The sequence below is a fragment of the Tursiops truncatus genome, chromosome 11 (genome assembly GCF_011762595.2).
Source record: "Tursiops truncatus isolate mTurTru1 chromosome 11, mTurTru1.mat.Y, whole genome shotgun sequence".
Classification (NCBI taxonomy): Eukaryota; Metazoa; Chordata; class Mammalia; order Artiodactyla; family Delphinidae; genus Tursiops; species Tursiops truncatus.
In genome coordinates this window covers 3,972,206-3,990,733 of record NC_047044.1, presented here as the reverse complement: position 1 = coordinate 3,990,733, position 18,528 = coordinate 3,972,206, and the positions used below count along the sequence as shown (strand labels likewise).

At 42.4% G+C, this 18,528-nt stretch overlaps 1 protein-coding gene and 1 long non-coding RNA gene across 6 annotated transcripts in view; both read left to right on the top strand.

Moving 5' to 3' along the window:
* The window catches only part of ATXN10 (ataxin 10), a 151,637-nt gene that overhangs the window by 117,815 nt on the left and 15,294 nt on the right, over positions 1 to 18,528 (top strand). For both annotated transcript variants that reach the window (XM_073788075.1, XM_019944606.3), the window contains one exon: positions 6,115 to 6,178. In XM_073788075.1, coding sequence (XP_073644176.1) covers positions 6,115 to 6,178 — 64 coding nt within the window. The remainder of the gene's footprint in view (positions 1 to 6,114; positions 6,179 to 18,528) is intronic.
* LOC109551432 (uncharacterized) lies at positions 6,185 to 17,503 on the top strand. 4 transcript variants are annotated; one of them, XR_012324142.1, is made up of 4 exons: positions 6,186 to 7,102; positions 7,691 to 7,797; positions 16,294 to 16,375; positions 17,002 to 17,503. It is a non-coding gene; the product is annotated as an uncharacterized lncRNA (long non-coding RNA). The 4 variants fall into 4 exon arrangements; XR_012324141.1 differs by lacking the exon at positions 16,294 to 16,375 and having other exon boundaries at positions 6,185 to 7,102; positions 7,691 to 11,516; XR_004528794.2 differs by lacking the exon at positions 16,294 to 16,375 and having other exon boundaries at positions 6,187 to 7,102.

Genomic DNA, 18,528 nt, shown 5'->3' with positions numbered 1-18,528 from the left:
GTCCAGCCCTTTTCAAGTGTGGAAGGAATCCTATAGAACCTCAGAACCAAGTGAAAATAACATTGCAGACTGCTGCCATTTCCTGTGTCCTTCCTGTGTGCTGGGTGCTGTCCTGAATGCTTTCTTGTGTAAACCTTACTTTAACCCTGTGAGGTGGGCACCACTCTCTTGTTGTGCATAAGAGAATCTAGACTTCATGAAGCTCAGAACCCTCCACAGGTTACACAGCTAGAGGGCTGAGCTGGACTCTCTTGTAGGTCTGTCTGCCTCCAAAAGTATCCCTCTTTCCTCTGTGTGCTTGGGATGGTAATTGGTCTCACCCCGTGGGCGGGCACGCCCACATCTCATACAAGATGGTGCACCTCATGCAGCATCCGCCTGCATCCCCTCGGGCTTCGAGCCTTCTGAGTTGCCGTCAGGCCTCTGAGAATGGCTTCCTCTGTAGATCAGAGTCTTGTCCGAGCGTTGCCACACCCATGTTGGTTGTGTGCTCGCTTCAGCACAGGACTCTGCTGATCTTTGTGTGTGTGCGTTTGTTTTGAGGCACTGTGTTATGAACACATTTTCACCAAATGTTAGTTACGTTGATTCATGGGGCGTTTAAACAGGAGATTCAGTCCTGCATTGGTATTGTGCTCTTGTCTTTCTTCAGGTTTTTTTTATTTTTGTATTTAGCGTTCAGTGTGAGAGCAGACAGAATAATTGAGGCTCTGCTTTTTGGTCAACCTAATACATTTTCCTAAAGAAGCTTAGGTATTAGTTCGGGTTGGGCCCACACACCTTGCAGGGTGCATTCTCTGAGATTACTGTTGGCTTCGGTGGAGAGAACAGGTAGCAAATCAGTGAGTTGTCCTGCTATTTACAACTCTATTTCCAGAGGCTAAATGTTAGTTTGTTTAAGCCAGACTTACTGCCTTGTTGAGATGTGTTACATCGTGAAAGCGTTGACTGAGCTTGGCTCCTTGTTGGAACTACAACTTGTGACTCATTCATTGTGGGTCTAGAATCAGTTCCCAACGTGTTAGGTAAAGAAACAAACAACTCCCTTGTTTTAGGAAGCGCGAGCAGAAGAAAACTTGTTAATTCCCTAATTGTTTCCCCCTCTCCTGACAGGAGCTCCGTGCTGCAGCTCAGCGGCAGCAGGAACTTGTAAAGCTTGAGCTTGGTGATGACACAGAGCACCAGTCACTCCTCCTGGCGGTGTTGCATCCTGGGGTTCTTTGCCCAGTGACCGTAACCTGTGTTCACTCTTCAGTGTATATTGCGTGTTTGTCATGATGCCACTGCTGTCCTTGTCTAGAATAGTTCACTTATGTTATCAACATTTAATGAATTTCTATAAAAAATTATCTAATATCATTTCATAATGCAGTGGTGTGAATGAGAAATACTTATCTTAGGAAAGCAGACCCTCAGTTCAGGCACGGCTCTAGTGTAACCATGATTTTCAAGATCGCTTTAATTCACCCTTACTGCCTGCTTTAAAATGTCAGTTTTTAGCCTGTGATTTTATTTCCTTTACCCATTTAACATATCTGAGAAGTCTACTCCCCACACCGAAAACAAGATGTTTTTCTTGCACTGAATAAGAGATCCTTAATACTTTCTCACTTACAAAAAAAAAGTGGTTTTTGAAAATAAATTTACAGTTTTGCCTCATACACAGTCGAATTGTGACTCGGCTTTGTGGAAGTTATCCTCCAGTTTTCCTCATGCTTTTCTCGGGAGCCAGCCCTGAACTCCTTGCCCCAGCCAACTGAACTTCTTTCAGTTCACAGCACGAAATTGCCAACTACGCCGTGGCCCTGTGGCCCTGTATTGAGTCTTCACTGAGTGCTAGTCAGTACAGTAATCCGTGCCATTCTCACAGTCACCCTGTGAAGTAGGTCCTATCATCCCCATTTGACAGGGGAGAAAACTAAGTCTTAGAGGGTAAATGACTTGCCCAAAGCCACCAGCTCAGAAGCGCTGTAGGGCCAGACTCTGCCCCCAGCACCGGCTGTGCAGCCCTCGCTCTTCATCCCTGCGCCGCCGCCTCCCGGTTCCTGGAACACCACATGTTCCTTCTGGTGCCCCAGCTCTTGCGTGTGCTCTTCCCCCTGCCCAGAGCGTTCTCCACAGCCCCTTTATTTCTGTGTTTAATTCCTGTTCGTTCTTCTCAACCGTGAGCTAAAGGTCACCTCTGCAGGGAGGCCTTCCCTGGGAGCCCCATGCTGTGTGGTCCCCTAGCAACATCAAACACCCAGCTCCTCTGGCGTGGAGATGCACCCACGTTCCAGAAGGGTCTAGATCACACGTTCGCAAGGAGCTGGTGAGAGTCCGCGGCTGTTCTCGCGTCCTGTGCCGGGCAGCAGGCATGGCTCCTGTCCTGGGTCTCTCCGCTTCACCCCGAGACAAGTGCATGTGGTAGGAGCCCTCCCCTCCCATTTGCAGGCTTTGTGGTTGGCACCCTCATCCTGCGGGTGGGTGCAGGGCGATTGTTGGGCCAGTGGGGGTGTGAGGGTTGCATGGGGAAGCTTTGGGTACAGTCTCGGGGGGGCCACTACCAGTCTGGCCACAACGTTTCCCTCTGTGCCTCTCAAAAACACGAGGTCCAACCCTCAGTAGTGGGCTAACCCTCCATGCCAAAGCTTCTCAGACTGTCTGTGATGAAGAACTAGCTATCTTTTCCCCAAACCATCCTGGACCAATATGTTTATAAAAGATAATATAAATGAATTACTAGAAAACAAAAAACGATTTTAAGACATAGAAAATTCAAGCCCAAATTCTATTATAAGATTCAGCAAACACAGCATAAGTATGTTAAATTGCCGGCACAGTCTCTCACTCTCTCACACACTTTCTTGCAGACTGACAGCGCTCTCCAGACCTCACTTTGAAAAGCACTTATGAGTTAAGTGACCATGGGGACGGTACCTAACTTTTGAGCCTCAGTTTCTTTATCTGTAAAATGGAACCAGTAGTACTTACCCTGGCATTGCCAGAATTAAGGGAAATCATTTAAGTGTCTGTCATTGCCTGCTAGATGCTGGATGTCTGTTAAATAGCAGTTCATTAACCACCTTCCAGTGCCTCGGGAAATTTATAGGAATTAGATTTCTTCTCTTCTTTCCTGCCTTCAGCAAGTCTGTGTATCACAGCCAACTGGAGATCTGGTTTCTTTCAGTTGGACCATGGTGTTTAGAATCCTTAAGTCATGTTGGGAATGTTCATTGCTACTGGCTTGTCTTTGCTTCTGTGCCTTTTCAGTAAACAGCTAGGAAGTAAACATTTTTTAAAAAGAAAAGAGAAAAATGTATCATGAGTTCATGCTAGTATTTCTAATTTAAATGTAAACTACTTTGATTTGATACTTCTTTTTTATGCTAAGAATCTTGGTTCCTAATGACATAAATTACCCATTTTCTTTAAACTAGATCTAGGAATAAGGGTTCAGAATGCTAATCCCAGTGTTAATGGTGCTGAGACGACCTCATGCAGCTGTGGGACTGCAGTTCCATCTGAGCTCAGGACACAGCTCCCTGGGGACGTCCCATCAAAATACTGTTTCAGTTCTGTGAAATAATTGTCTTTGTTTCACATGTTGTCTGATTAATTTGTTTCCATTTTCTGTTTTTATAACTTTATAAATTCATTTCTTCAGAATTGAGCTGTAATCGACATATAACAGTATGTTAATTTCAGGTGTACAACATAATGATTCAGTATTTGTATAGATGGTGAAATAATCACCACAGTAAGTCTAGTTACATGTATTATAAACTTAATTTCAAAAATTTCGTAAAACATATGCCGGATCCCAAAGTCAAAATTGTACGACCGGGTACATTCACAGAGGTCTCACCTCCGTTCCTGTTTCGTCCACTTCAGTCTCTGCTTTGCTCTGTAAATAACCATTATTAGTTTTTTATTTAACCCTTCATTTTTTTAATATAAAAAATCATCTGTTTCTCCTCCTTTATTACACAAAAGCTTCACATATAATCCTGTTCTGCACTCTGCTTTTTTCACTTACCATTCTATCCTGATATCTCCATAGCATTACGTTAGTGATCATGGTTTATTCAACGAGCCTATATCGATGGATGCTTGAGTTGTTCACAGGATTTTTCTTATAAATTGTGCTACATTCAACATCATTACTCCTCAGAGCAATGCAAATCAAAACCACAGTGACGTACCACTTCACATCCACTAGGGTGGCTAAAATAAAAGACAGTGTTACCAAGGATGTAACGAAATTGGAACCCTCATACATTGCTGGTGGAATGTAAGATGGTGCAGCCACTTTGAAAACCAGTCAAGCAGTTCCTCAAAGTGTTAGATATAGAGTTACCATATGGCTAAACAATTCCACTCCTCGGTATATAGCCAGAGAATTGAATACATATATCCATTCAAAAATAGGTACATGAAAGATTGTAACAGCATTATCATAATAGCCAAAAGTTTGAAACAGTTCGAATGTGTGTCAGTGGATGAATGGAAACTGAAATACATATGCAGACATTAGAATATTATTATTCAGCGTGCTGATACATGCTTCAACGTAGATGAACCTTGGAAGCATTACGGTAAGTGAAAGAAGCCAGTCACATACTGAATGAGTCCATGTGTATGAAACACCCAGAATAGGCAGACCCATAGATACAGAAAGTGGGTTAGTAGTTGCTAAGGGTTGGAGAGAGGAAGAAATCAGAGTGACTGCTGATGGGAATGGAGTTTAAAAACTCTCTTTTAAGACTCTCTTGACAAGGCAAGGTCTTGCCCTGTCAGCGCAGTTTAAAAACTCTCTTGGGGGTAATGAAAATGTTCTAAGATAGTGGTGATAGTGAGACAGCTTTGGGAATATGCTAAAGTCCGCTGAATTGTATATAAATGGGTGAGTTTTATGGGATGTGAATTATACCTCAATAGAAGTCTTATAAAAGTGTAAGCTGTGCTGAAGTAAATAACCTTGTACAAACATAATTCCATGTGACACTGTATTTTTGATCCTAGAAATGGGATTACTGGGCCAAAGAGTAAATAACACATGTGACTTTGCTACGTATTGTCCAGTTCCCTACCATAGGGATCGTGCCACTTCGCATTCACTCCAGCAGTGTCTGAGGGTGCCGTTTCCCGTCACCTTACCAGCAGCATGTGTTGTCACACGTGATGATTTGCCCTTCTGGCAGCTGAGAAATGGTATCATAATTTGCCTGCATCTTATTAGGAGCACAGTTGAGCAGATTCTGATATCTCTGCAGTCCATCCGCATTTCTTTTTTTCTGTGCCATTTATGTTCATGTGTTTTATCCATTTTTCTGTTGGATTGTTGGTCTTTTTTCAGTTTCTGCAAGCTCTGTATATATTAAAACCCTTTGCCTGCGCCATCTTTCAGATAATTTTTACAGCTTTCAATTTGCCTTTTAAAAAAATGTAGTGAAATTTTAAAACCTTTCTCTATTGCTTCTGGATTTTGAGCTATAGTTAGAAATGTTTTCCCTGCTTCTGGCTTAGAAAAAGAATTCACTTACTAATAAACTGAGACTCACTTGTAGTTTATCCTGGTGAATAATATTAGGAAGAGATCCACTTTTATACGTTTTAAAGAAATTTTATTGAAGTATAGTTGGTTTGCAGTGTTGTTTAATTATACTTTTTTTTCTTTATTTTTGATCTAACTTTTTCAGCCATATGCATACACATATCCCCTCCCTCTTGGACCTCCCTCCCACCCCACCCCCATCCTACCCCTCTAGGTCGTCACAGAGCACGGAGCTGAGCTCCCTGTGCTGTACTGCAGGTTCCCACCAGCTATCTGTTTTACACATGGTAGTGTATTTATGTCAAAGCTAATCTCCCAATTCATCCCAATTATACTTCTTTATATGGCTGTCCAGTTGCCCAACATTTTTGGGGAAGGGTGAAAAGAAAAAGTATCACTTTTTGTTTATGTCTGTTTTTAAATATTTCTGGATTGATATAGGTGTTTCAGGTAACTGCACAAACAGTATAATTATAGCAGGGAGTAAGGAAATAAAAAAGGAGCAACAGATCACCTATAATCTCCAGCCCTTCCCAGGCTGTTTCAGCGTGTCAATTTGTCTTCTCTGTTCTTCGTAGGTGAACGAGCTGGATGGCATTGCCCTGATCCTGGACAGCTGTAGCATCGATGACAAAAACCCCTGTATCCTTGATGTGACTCACAATCGTTAGTTCACCCTCGGGGGCCTTAGCGGAACAAGGCCCTTGCCTGGTATTCATTCAGGAGGCAGCTGGCTGGCTTTCTTGGTGGCTCGTTCCTAAGAACTAAGCCACTTTCTCAAGGTTTGGGGCTGGAGTGTCACTCCTGCGGTCTGTGCAGCGTAGTGGGCTCAAGTTTTCGAGGTGACTAGGACATTCTAAGCCAGCCTTCTACTACAGAGTGCCTTAAGCCTCTGAGGCAGAAGCTCGTGCGTGGCCCCTGTGTTGGCTGCATGTCACTGATGTCACCTTTCCAAACACTATGTGTCCCTGGAGTAAATGTGAAGAAGCTTACATTTTTTTCTGTGGAGATTCGAGGTATCCAGTCCTCTGGAAGAAACATTTTAACACTAGTTTGGAGGCCTCTGAGACCTCAGGAATGGGGAGAAACGTTTCAGGGGCTCCGGATTCTGGTTTTGGTTGGGTACGGTCTTGCGACCCTCTGTTAGTGATGCTGGGGGCTCTGGCTCTTGCCCTTACCTGGCTTGACCACCCTTCTGGAAGGTGTTCTGCAGGGAACTTGCTTCTTCCCCCCCACTCCACCAGCCAAGGTCTTGCCCTGTCAGAAACTGATCTAGTACAGTGATGAGCCAGGGACTGGGTACAGCCTGCTAAGTTTGAGAGATAATCTGATTAACTTCAAGACCTTCCCTGGTGAGAATCCAACTCAGCCCAGTCCCTTGCCCTGGCTACTGTGTGGCCTTGTGCCTGTTGCAGGTGGGGGGCAGGGGTGAATAAGGCCATCGCAAGGACTTTGAGACTGTAACCCTGTGGGAGACCGAGGAGGAGGGGAATTCTATTTTTAAAATGCTCACTGTGGTTTCTGTCAAGAAGAGAAAAGGAGCTGATGAAAATCATGTGTTTCAAAGTAAGTAGATTGAGAAATGCTTATTATTTGTGCTAAAGATACTGTCATTTGTCTGATTAGCAATAGAAGAAAATCTCCTATTTTAAAGAGCATGATAGCTTATAAGCTCAGTCAGGGAAAGACAAATAAACAGCCTCAGAAGACTTTTTTGTTCAAGGTAAAACAGAGTCGGTTCACTGCATTGCATTGTGATCAGGCACCACAGGCTGTGCTCATTAGAGAGTTTTGAAATATTTTAGCCCCAAAAAAGGAAAGGAAAAAGAAGAAAGCATTCTGTCACAGGAAAGCAGTAAAAGAACATTCAGGTGTAACTGCAGGTGTTGCATTTCCTGATGAAAAAGATGATTTATTGCGAACAAAGAAATTCACCCAGTTTTACTTTTATATTCCCTGAATTGACCTTCTAGTGAGAAAAGGTTTTTATTGCTAATCTTTGGCCTTTAGCAAAGACCAAAAAATTAAAAGGCTGTTGCACACAGCACATCATAGTTCTGCAGATACGCTGCATGTGGCTCATGCTTACAGAGTCTTTTATGTTGGCATCCTCCTTGCCGGATATTCATTCATTCATTCATTCACTTCTTTCAGGCAACGTTTATTGAGTCCTTACTGTGGATTTACATACATTACAACACTGTGAAGCAGTTACTGACAACACTGTGAAGCAGATACTGTTATCCTTATCCGCCCTATTTGTAAGTGAGAAGATAAACTGAGAGAGCCTTAGTGACTTGTCCTGAAGGTCAGACCCAGAATTTAAACTTGGTGTGTACCTGATTCTTAGCTGCTTTCCTAAACTGCCTCCTTGTAAGTCACTGGGAGGGAACAGAACACGTACAGAGAAAGCACAGTAACATATTCACGTAGTGGAGAAATTACTCAGAATTATAAATTGAAAAAATATAGATGGACAATCTACATAGATAAATGTTTTTTTTAAATGATAATTAATGAAGCATTGCACGCTTCCAGAATCTCCTTTAAATTGTCAAGAAGAGGCAAAATGTTACATGTTTCGTGTTATGTACATCTAGTAACTCCTTGGACTTCTGTTTATAAACCTACTAGATTTTCAAGACGTACAAAATACACTTAACAAGATATGAGACACATACCAAAATATGAGAGCAAAGGGAGAATGATGGTTGAATGGTCAGAAATGAAGAAGTATTATAGCCTCGGGATCAATTTTTAGATGTGAGCCATAAATTAAAACCTGGCCTCCCTAGCAGCCAGAGCAAATAGGGCCATAATACAGATCACAGAGTAAATCCGCCCCATGTTCCTCCTCCACACTGTTTCTCAGCTCCTGCTCTCAGGCAGGTTTTCCCAACAATTATTTAATTTCCCTGACCTTGCCTCCTTACCTCTCACTCACTCCCCCACCCCCATTCATATGTTTTTTTTCTTTCCTATATTTTTTATTCATCAAAATAATAAATCTGTATTTTTTTTTTAATGCCAGAAGGTGTAGAATGGGGGAGTGAGTTCTCTGGCTCCACCCTCCACACTTTGCAATTCACTCTCTCAGGTCTTTCTTCTAGTAGTTGCTTTTCTGTAACTAAGTAATATGCTTCACTGCTGTTTCTTGATATATCACATCTTGATGTTACCTGTTTACTTTGTTAGGACACTAGGATTTGGCTCTTGTATACCACCTCCTCTCCTCCCTCCCTCATGCTCCCGCTATAGTTAAGATCCCATTTGCTCTGTTGCCTGCATGACTGGTGAGGCTGAGCATCTTCTAAAATGTTTATTTACCATTTGGATTGCGTGTGTGTGTGTGCGTGTGTGTGTGCGTGTGTGTGTGTGTGTGTGTGTGTGTGTAAAATGTGCTTGATCAAAACCTTTTTTTCATTGGGTTATCTTTTTATAATTTGTTTGTAATAGATCTTTATATATTCTAGATAGAAGTTCTTTATCAGCTACATGTGTTGCTAATATTTCCTTTCCCTTGTTCTATGACTATCTTATCATTCCCTTTATAGCTTTTTTTTTTTTAATTAACCGAAGTTCTTAACTTTTAGTCAAATTTATCACTTTTTCTTTATGGTTAGTTTTTTAGGTATGTATCTTGTTAAAGAAATATTTTCATACCCTCAGGTCATGATGATAATCTATATTATTTTCTGAATACTTCATATTTTTATCTTTTATATTTATTTATTTTTAAAAATTTTATTGGAGTATAGTTGCTTTACAATGTTGTGTTAGTTTCTACTGTACAGCAAAGTGAATCAGCGTATACATATATCCCCTCTTTTTTGGATTTCTTTCCCATTTAGGTCACCACAGAGCATTGATACCTTTTATATTTAGGTCTATATTTAATTCACTTGGAGTTGATTTTTTTGTATGGTGTGAGTTAGGGGTCTATTTCTATGTTTTTCCATATGGACACGCAATTATCCCATCCCAGTTATTGAAAGAAAACACATTGTCTACTGTAGTGCCAGTTGTATCATAAGTCAGGTGTCCATATGTGTGTGGGTCTGGACTCTCTTTATTTTCCATTGATCTCTGTGTTCTATCCCTGTACCAGTACTATGGTGTTAAGTACTGTCACTTTCTAAAGTATCTTGATATGTCGAGTGAGTCCTTCCAACTTGTTTCTTCTTTTTTAAGAGTATTATGGCTATTTTTGGTCATCTGTATTTGCCCATAAAAAATTTTAAACCAGCTAGTCACATTCTATACATTCACACTTGTGTGTTTGTGTGCACACATGTGCTTACACACATGTACACACATGAAATCACCACCAACAAAAACAGTGTAAAATCCCCACATGTTGAATTACTCATTGAGGTTGCTTTGGCTAAAATCAGTGTAATGAGAATTGACATCTGAGTCTTCTAACCCATGAACATGGTATATCTGTCCATTTATTTAGGATTATTACTTTTCAGCTTTTATTCCTCTCTGTATTTTTATAGCTTCTTTGCATGGATTTTAGTATGTATTATTTTGGTTATCATGCATTTCAAGTGTTTTCTAATTTCTATTATGTTTTTTTTTTGACCCATGGATTATTTAGAAATGCATTTCTTAAATTCTGAACAAATAAGAATTATCTTTTGGAGATTGATTTCTAACATAAATTCATTATGATCAAAGAGCACATATTGATGTTCTTTGTCCTATGAAATTTATTAAGACTTGCTTGATGACCCAGTGTATGGTCAGTTTCTGCAACTGTTGTGTGTGTGCTTGAAAATCACATCTATTCTCTAGTAGTGGAGTACAGTTTTTTTAGGTCAAGTTTGTCAAATTTTTACATTTTTAGTGATATTTTTGTCTACTTTGGTTTATTGGTTGTGGAGAGAAATGTTTTAAAATACCAGCCTACGATTATAGATTTCTCTAAATTTCTCCTTTTAGTTATATAACATTTTTCTTTATATATTTTGAGACAACATTATTAGACTAAGGTGTATAATAGGTCTTGAAAAATATCCCTGTTGTCACTGTAAAGTGACCCTCTGTATCTCTAAAAATGCTTTTTGCCTGTTACTAATACAGCTACTTTATCTCACTTTTGGTTGGTATTTACATGGTATAACCTTTACAGTCCTTTTATTTTCAGTCTTTCTGTGTCAGAGGTGTTTGTTGTAAACAGCATAGTTGATTTTTTCTTAATCTAGTTTCTTTGCCTTTTAGCTATTGCATTTAGCCCATTTATATTTTCTGTAATTACTGATGTGTTTGTATTTAAGCTACTCTGGTTTGCTTTCTATTTTATTTTATTTTTCTCTCTTTCTTTTGGATTGATTGTTTTATATTGTTTAATGTTTATCTTTTTCTGGTTTAAAAGTTTTTAATTCTTTTTTTCTATTCTGTTAATAGTGCCCTGGGAAATTACAACATGCTTCCTAGACTGAGGAAAATCTAATGTTTTTCAGACCTTTGCCCCCTTCCCAGATAATACAGGACCACTCAACACCCCCCAATTTATATGCTGTTGTTGTTACATATTTTTATTCTATTTTTACAACTCTGTAAGATGTTATTATCGTAGTTCGATAACGTCAGCGTTCATTTAGATCTATCCACATTTGTACTGCTTTCGTGCCTTTCACCCCTTCTTATAGCTTTGTCTGTCCGCCTGGGATCATTTTCCTTCGGCCTGAAGTCCTTCTTTCAGAATTTCCTTTAAAGTGGGTTCATGGGTGAGGAACCATATGCGTTTGTTTGAAAATGTATGCCTGATTCCAGCATTTTGTTGTGATAGCTACAGGATCTCATTGTTTTAATATGTATACTTTGACTTCATTCTAGTATTTCCAGCATGGTATCTGCACCCTCTGCATCTGGTATCCTCCATGCCAGAGTGTCTCCACTTTACCCTTTTTGTTGGATGGATTTGGGACATAATCTAGAAGGAGAATCAACAAGACTTGGTGACACTTCAGAGGTGGGAGAATAAAAAAGAAACAGCATCACAGGTGACTCCCAGGTTTCTGACCTGAGCAACTAGATGGATGGAGATATTCCCACATTTATTGAGAAAGGGAATAATTTCAAAGGAGAATATAGACAGATGAATGTGTTCATAAGCTTCATCATTTGCCTGTTGTCACCAGTCACCTCTGAATTGTCAGAGTCAGTGGATGCTTTGCAGTTCTCATCATATTAACACTCAGTTCAACAGATCTCATCACTTCCTCAACATAACACTTTTTTCTTCCATGATGGTGCCTCCTCTTGTTTTTTTTTTCACGTCTTCCTGGCTCCTCCTCCTTATTCTCTGTTGTTTCTCCCTCTTCTACATGACTTTTAAACGTTGGAGTTCTGGACATTCCAGAGCTCAGGCTCTCTCTTCTCACTCTACATTTTCTCCCTAAAGAATCTCACCCATTTATTCCTTTATTCGTTTATTCATTCAATGTTTATTGAACACCTTTCATGTCCCAGACACTATTCTGGGCCCGTGGAATGACAGGGAATCCTGTAGGGAGGCTGTTGGCATCATGCAGGCAGGAGATGACAGTGGCCTGGGCCAGGCTGGTAGCCGTGGAGATGGGAGATGAAGTTGTATTCTGGGTATTCTGAAGGCTTTAAACATCATGTGTTCACCTTTGTCTACCAGGTGTAACCTCTAGACAGACCTCTCTTCTGAGTCTCAGGCGTATGTCTCTGACACCCTGCTTAACATTTTGCTTGCATATCTTACTGACACCCCAAACCTAGGATGTCCAAAGTTAAGCTATTAATATCTCTGCAAAATTCTCCCCTGTCTTTTTCAATAAATGTGGGAATATCTCCATCCATCTAGGCGCTCAGGTCAGAAACCTGGGAGTCACTCATGATGCTGTTTTGTACTCTCCGGCCACTAAAGTGTCACCAAGTCTTGTTGATTCTCCCTCCAGAATACGTCCCAAATCCACCCATTTCCCTTCATCTCCATTGCTACCATCCAGTCCATACTCTCCTCACCCCTGGCCTGGATGTCAGCAGTAGCTTCCTAAGTCATCTTTCAGTTTCTGGTTTTGTTGTGTTGCGGTGATATTTATCCCCATCCATTCGGTGCAGTCTTTTACAACCAAAATAGGGTCATTCCTCTCTGCCTCTTGACTCTCCCTGCCCCACACCATCCCTCATAAACATGCCCATTTACGAAACCTCCAAGCCTGCCCATTGTCCTGAGAATAAATCCACAGGCTCCAGCACGTCCTGAGAGGTCCTGTGTGGTCTTGCCTACCTGCCTTTTCATTTACCTCCAGACCGCTCTTCCTTTTTTATTTTTTCTTTTGCCCTACCCAGGTACGTGGGGACTTTCTTGCCTTTTGGGAAGTCTGAAGTCTTCTGCCAGCGCTCAGTAGGTGTTCTGTAGGAGTTGTTCCACGTGTAGATGTATTTCTGGTGTATCTGTGGGGAGGAAGGTGATCTCCGCGTCTCACTCTTCCGCCATCTTGAAGCTCCTCCCGGTCTCCCTTTTTTAGCATTCCCCAGAGACTCTTCGTTTTTTGTGTCTCAGATCTATCTAATTTCTCACCTCAAGGCAGTCGTTACGCTCATCTCTCAGCCTGGACTCTCTCCCCTGGCTCAGTCCTCCTCGTCTCCATGTCCACCTTCCTCGTCTCTTCCTCAGGGAAGCCTTGCCGGTTGACCCCTGCTAGAACCTGCTCTGTTCCTTCAGCTTATCACAGTCTGTAATTGGATGAATATTTGTGCATTTATGTCTTAATTACCCTCGAGACCAAGGCCCATGTGGTAGGGGCCATTTTTTCTGTTTTTCACCTAAGTATAATATGTTGCTGTCAGGTGCATAGTAAATGTCCAATAAATATTTCTTAGATGGGTAGGTGACAGAGTAAAACAGTGAACAAATGCATGAAAAAGCAGCAGCTTGAGGAAGGGGTGTGTGTGTGTGTGTGTGTGTGTGTGTGTGTGTTTGGTGGGTGAGGGGTGGTTCAAAGCACAGGAGAAATTTCTCCCACGGGTTTGATGATTCTCTTGTGAATTGAATAAGCGTGGTTTGGCAGTGATACTATTTCAGCTTGGTTTGGTTTAACCCCTTCTAATAACTCACACCAGTCAAGCTTTCATTGAACTTTAATTTCAGTATTTTGTGTTAAAAAGCAACAGATATTTCGGATATGCCTAGGCTAGGAATCAGTGCAGAGATAGTAAACGTCAGTTAACGAAAATACCTCCGTTCTCTGATCACCCCACATGGACTGGCTGCGTCCGTGTACTCACGCGTCCTCCACGGGGTGGGTGGGGATGAGGGCTTGTGTTACCTTAGGGTAGTAGTCCTTGTTCCCCGTGGGCAGTCTGTGGTTTGGACCCTATGAAAGACTTCCTCTTTACTTGGGGATTAGGAATTTCAAGGTGGCTGAAAGCTCTCCCAGGCTGAGAACAGGGCTAGGAGGCTTACTGTCCCATCTCTTGGAGGTGGCTTCTAGAGACCGACTGGGGTTTCTAGTTCCAGGGAAAAGACAACATCTCAAAGGGGTGCTTAAACCCAAAGGACGGCGCTCCGCGACGGCTGCTGCGTCAGGGACACAAGACCAGCTGTTCACTCGCCGGCTCCCTTGCGGAGACCCGCAGTAATGACACAGTAGCAGATGCCATCGGAAAATTCCAGCTCCGCTACCACAGGGTCCATTTCTTATTTGTCATTTATTGTGGCAAGTGGGATTTTTTATTGTTGTTGTTTCCAAATAGAAACAGCTGAGCTTTATTTGAAATGTTTTCCCTTGATTCTCTTTTGATCTATGTTTTGATCAGTTGTCCTTGATGTGGTTTTTTTTTTTATATTGTTTTTATTGGAGGGGGAGGGGACAGGGATAGGATGAGAGTCTAAACAGGGTTGGGGTTTTTTTCTGTTCTTTCTTTTTCTTCCTTCCTTTCTGTTTCCTTCTTTCTTTTTTTATTGAAAGCCCTCATTTGTAAGTTTTACTTGTGTACAGAAATGTAACCGTTTATAGGAATAATAACCAAACAGCATTTCCCCAGTGATCTCGTGTTCGGGAAGTATGGCATAGTGGCAAGACCATCAGTTCTGGGGCTAGACAGATGCAGATTCTGCCCCTTCTTAACCTCTAAACACTTCACTTAAACCTCTGTTGTGAGTTTTAGCTTATTTATCTAAAATGGGACCTATCCCCGCAGGGTTATGGTGAATGTGAAATGTCATCATGTTTGCAAAGTGCTCAGCCTATAGTTTCTCAACAAGTAGATGTTCTTGTACAAATATCCTGTTACAGCTGTTAATGCTAGGAGAAAGGTATATTTTCATCTGTGATTGCACTGGGTCAGTGGTAGAACTGAAATAATAATGATAATAATATCACAGGACAGAAGAGAGAGTCCTCAAACAGAGTAACACATGCACAACAAAGGCGCCCCTGTAGCTGAGCAGAAAAGGATGGTCTTTTGGGGGGTTTTTTGGGTTTTTTTTTTTTTTGGTCTTTTTCCATAAATGGTGCTAGACCGATTTAATATTCGTAGGGGGGAAAAAGCCTACCACCCCTACCTCTTCCCATTCATGAACATTAATTCAAGATGAATCATAGACCTTAATGTGAAAGGGAAAACACAAGAGCTTCTAGAAGGAATCATAAGAGAATACGGTTATTGTCTTAGAAGAGGCAAAGATTTCATAAACAAGGCATCAAAATTATAACCGAAAAGCGCTAACTATAAGAGAAAGACTTTGAAAAGGTTTTTGCATTGTATATATCTGACGAAGGACTCATACCCATAATAAATAAAGGACTCCTGCAAAACAACAAAGAAAAGGTAATTCAGTTTTTAAGAATGGACAAAAGACCCATGGCATTTCACAAAAGAGGAAATCCAGATAGATGGCCAGTAAATGTATGAAAAGAGCTCAACATCATCATTCATCAGGGAAGTGCAAATTGAACCCACAGTAAGGAGCCCACCAGAATGGCTCATAAGAGGACTGACAGCACCCAGTGACGGCAAGGATGTGCAGCAACCTGAACCTTAGTAAACTGATGGTGGAGACGGCAACTGGAAAAATGCCCTTGGAAAACTGTCGGTGTCTGCTAACACTAGGCGTCCACCAGCCCTGTGAGCCAGCAGTTGCGCCCCTAGCTGTACCCCCAGGAGAAATGCATACACGTATCTATCAGAAGACGTGTGCAGGAGCCTTCCTAGTCACATTATTTATAATAGCCCCGAAGTGGAAACATCCGAAGTAGTCATCAGTAGAACAGAAGTTGTGGAATGTTCATTCCGTGGAACAATACACAGCAGTAAAGAATGAACTGCTCTGTGTGACAAATGGATTAACTTCACTAACGTAGTTTTCAGCTAAAGAAGCCAGATTCAAAAAGAGTATACACTGTAGGATTCCATTTACGCGAAGTTTAAGAACGGGCAGAATTAATCTGTGGCGACTGCAGTCAGAATGGTGGTTACCTTGAGGGGTAGGAGGGCGGCTGTTGATAGGGAAGGGGTACTTGGAGGCCCTCCAGGGTGCTGGGCACATTCTGCATCTTGATCTGGGTGGGGTCATGTGATGTGTATGTGTGAGAAAACCCATCAGGATATACACTTAGGACGTGTGCGTTCTGTTGCTCCTCACATTAAAATTCTTAAAATCATTGAGTTATTTCTAGGTGCCAAGCCCTATGCTATACCCTGTACATACATTATCTCGCACAATTTTTTTTTTTTTAACAAAAGCCTCTTTGTTGGGAACTATTATTTTACAGATGAGAGAAGTAAAGCTCAGAGAGTTGGTTCCCTGACTGCAGCTGGTCCGGGCTCTCCCAGCTCGTGAGTGGCAGGACCAAGGTGCGAGCCCAGGATCGTCTAGTTCAAGTGTCTAGACGTCCTTGCGGGTGCTTCCTTCACTCCCTCACAGTGTTTCTTCCAGTCTCCCTTTCTTGGGGGACACGTGGGCATTCAGATGGGTTGGATGCAGTCTTGAGTTAATCAGTCCTGTTGCGTCTAGCACGTGGTACCCACTCCTCTGCTTTGGCCTCAGGTAATAATCGAGGTAGACACCTAAGCCCTGAGGTGGTAGCCGCCTTGGAAAACAGGTACCTCTGCCACGGCCAACTCCTTCCTCTTCTAAGGCTTGAGCATGTATGTCTTCTCCTGGAATTTTCCCACAGTCCCCCTGAACTGAGCCTGAGTCCCTCGTCTTGATCTTCTGCGGATCCGTTGTGTTACCCCTGCCACTCTGTGAACATAGCACATGGAAACACCTGGATACGTAACTCTTTCCCTCTAAAAAAGTCTATCCTAGGCGGGGTCTGTATCATATTGCACACCCCACATTGGACGCTGTGTGTTACCACAGTGTGTCCCAAAGCATATTTTTTTTCTGCAGTATCTTAAATAGCTATTATATGAGGGAAGGCTCCTAAATAATACATATATGTAGGACCTGTGTTAAGCAGGTGTCTCTCTTGCAGGGTACCACGGAATGAATCTTTACCGTTCTCCTGTGCATTTTGGAAACTCTGGACTACAGTGCCGCATCTTGGGGAGTGCAGGAATTATAGTATAAACATGGAGACGCGTTCCATTCTATACTCTTTGTTCATGAGGAGTCCGGCTTGCGACTGCCTGCCAAGCAGCCACCAGCGGGAGGCGTTCAGGGAGATGCCTTAAACATCTCAGAATGGCACAGCTGGCTAAGCTCGATGTTGTTTATAAACGGCGTCAGTGAGTTTCCACGCCGGAGACGTACTTATGCGGTATGCACAAAATGATACGTTTCTGCTTTTAATATCTTACTGTGCCCATCCTAATGTTCAAAGCAGAAATCTTTCTGCTGAAATCAGTCTTTCCTCCTCCGGAGGGGAAGGACTGTCTTCTATTGACTTCTGTGTCCCCAGCATTAAACAGCTGGTGAACCTTCAGTGATCATTTGTTCAGTTGTTGAGCTGACATTAATTAAAACTAGAAAACCTCTTAATGCTGTTTGGCTTTCAAAAGGTAAACTTTGGGTTTCCCTTCCCAGTGATTTAATTTGGTTTTTTAAAGCCTCTCATTGATTCTCTTACCCCTCACCTAGTGTGATTGAAGATGTGCAAACCATATCTTTCTCCCTGTCCAAAGCAAACAAGTGCGCACACGACTTCGCAGGTTAGCGGAGGCCTCCCTGGGACCCTGTGTGAAGCAAGTCAGTGAGGGGCTATGGGTGGACGATGCTCAGGTGCCACTCCCAGGCCGAGGAGAGCGTAACATGCTGCCACCCTGCACCCCACACACGCTCACACAGATGCAGGCCAAGGCGTCATCTAAATTGACCCGTTCAGGGGCTTCCCTGGTGGCACAGTGGTTAAGAATCCGCCTGCCAATGCAGGGGACACGGGTTCGAGCCCTGGTCCGGGAAGATCCCACATGCCACGGAGCAACTAAGCCCGTGCACCACAGCTACTGAGCCTGAGCTCTAGAGCCCGTGTGCCACAACTACTGAAGCCTGAGCGCCTGGACCCCGTGCTCTGCAACAAGAGAAGCCACCACAATGAGAAGCCCGCGCACCACAACAAAGAGTAGCCCCCGATCGCCACAACTAGAGAAAGCCAGCGCACAGCAACGAAGACCCAACACAGCCAAAAATTTTTTTAAAAAGAGTCAAAGAGCACAAACCTGATGGATTTGACTATATAAATAAATAAACAAACGTGTTCAGAATGAAAGAGGGAAGAAGACCTGTTTTATGTAGCTTCTACGGTATCCTAGCAACTGGTTCCCCAGGGCTCGAAGCCGAAAGTTGGAGGAGTGGGATGTCATATCTTGCATGAGGCTCTCACAAAAGTGGACTCTGTTTCCTTGTTCAGGTGTTTTGGCAAATAGTCCCAGCTCTTTTAAAATGAGACTAAAATACTTCAGGCTGTACTCCTTCAGATGGTGTCTACTTAGCTCTTAGTTGTGTGCTGCTCGTTTTCTTACATCCCTAAGATCACAGCGGCTAGAAATGAAAACTGTTGTCA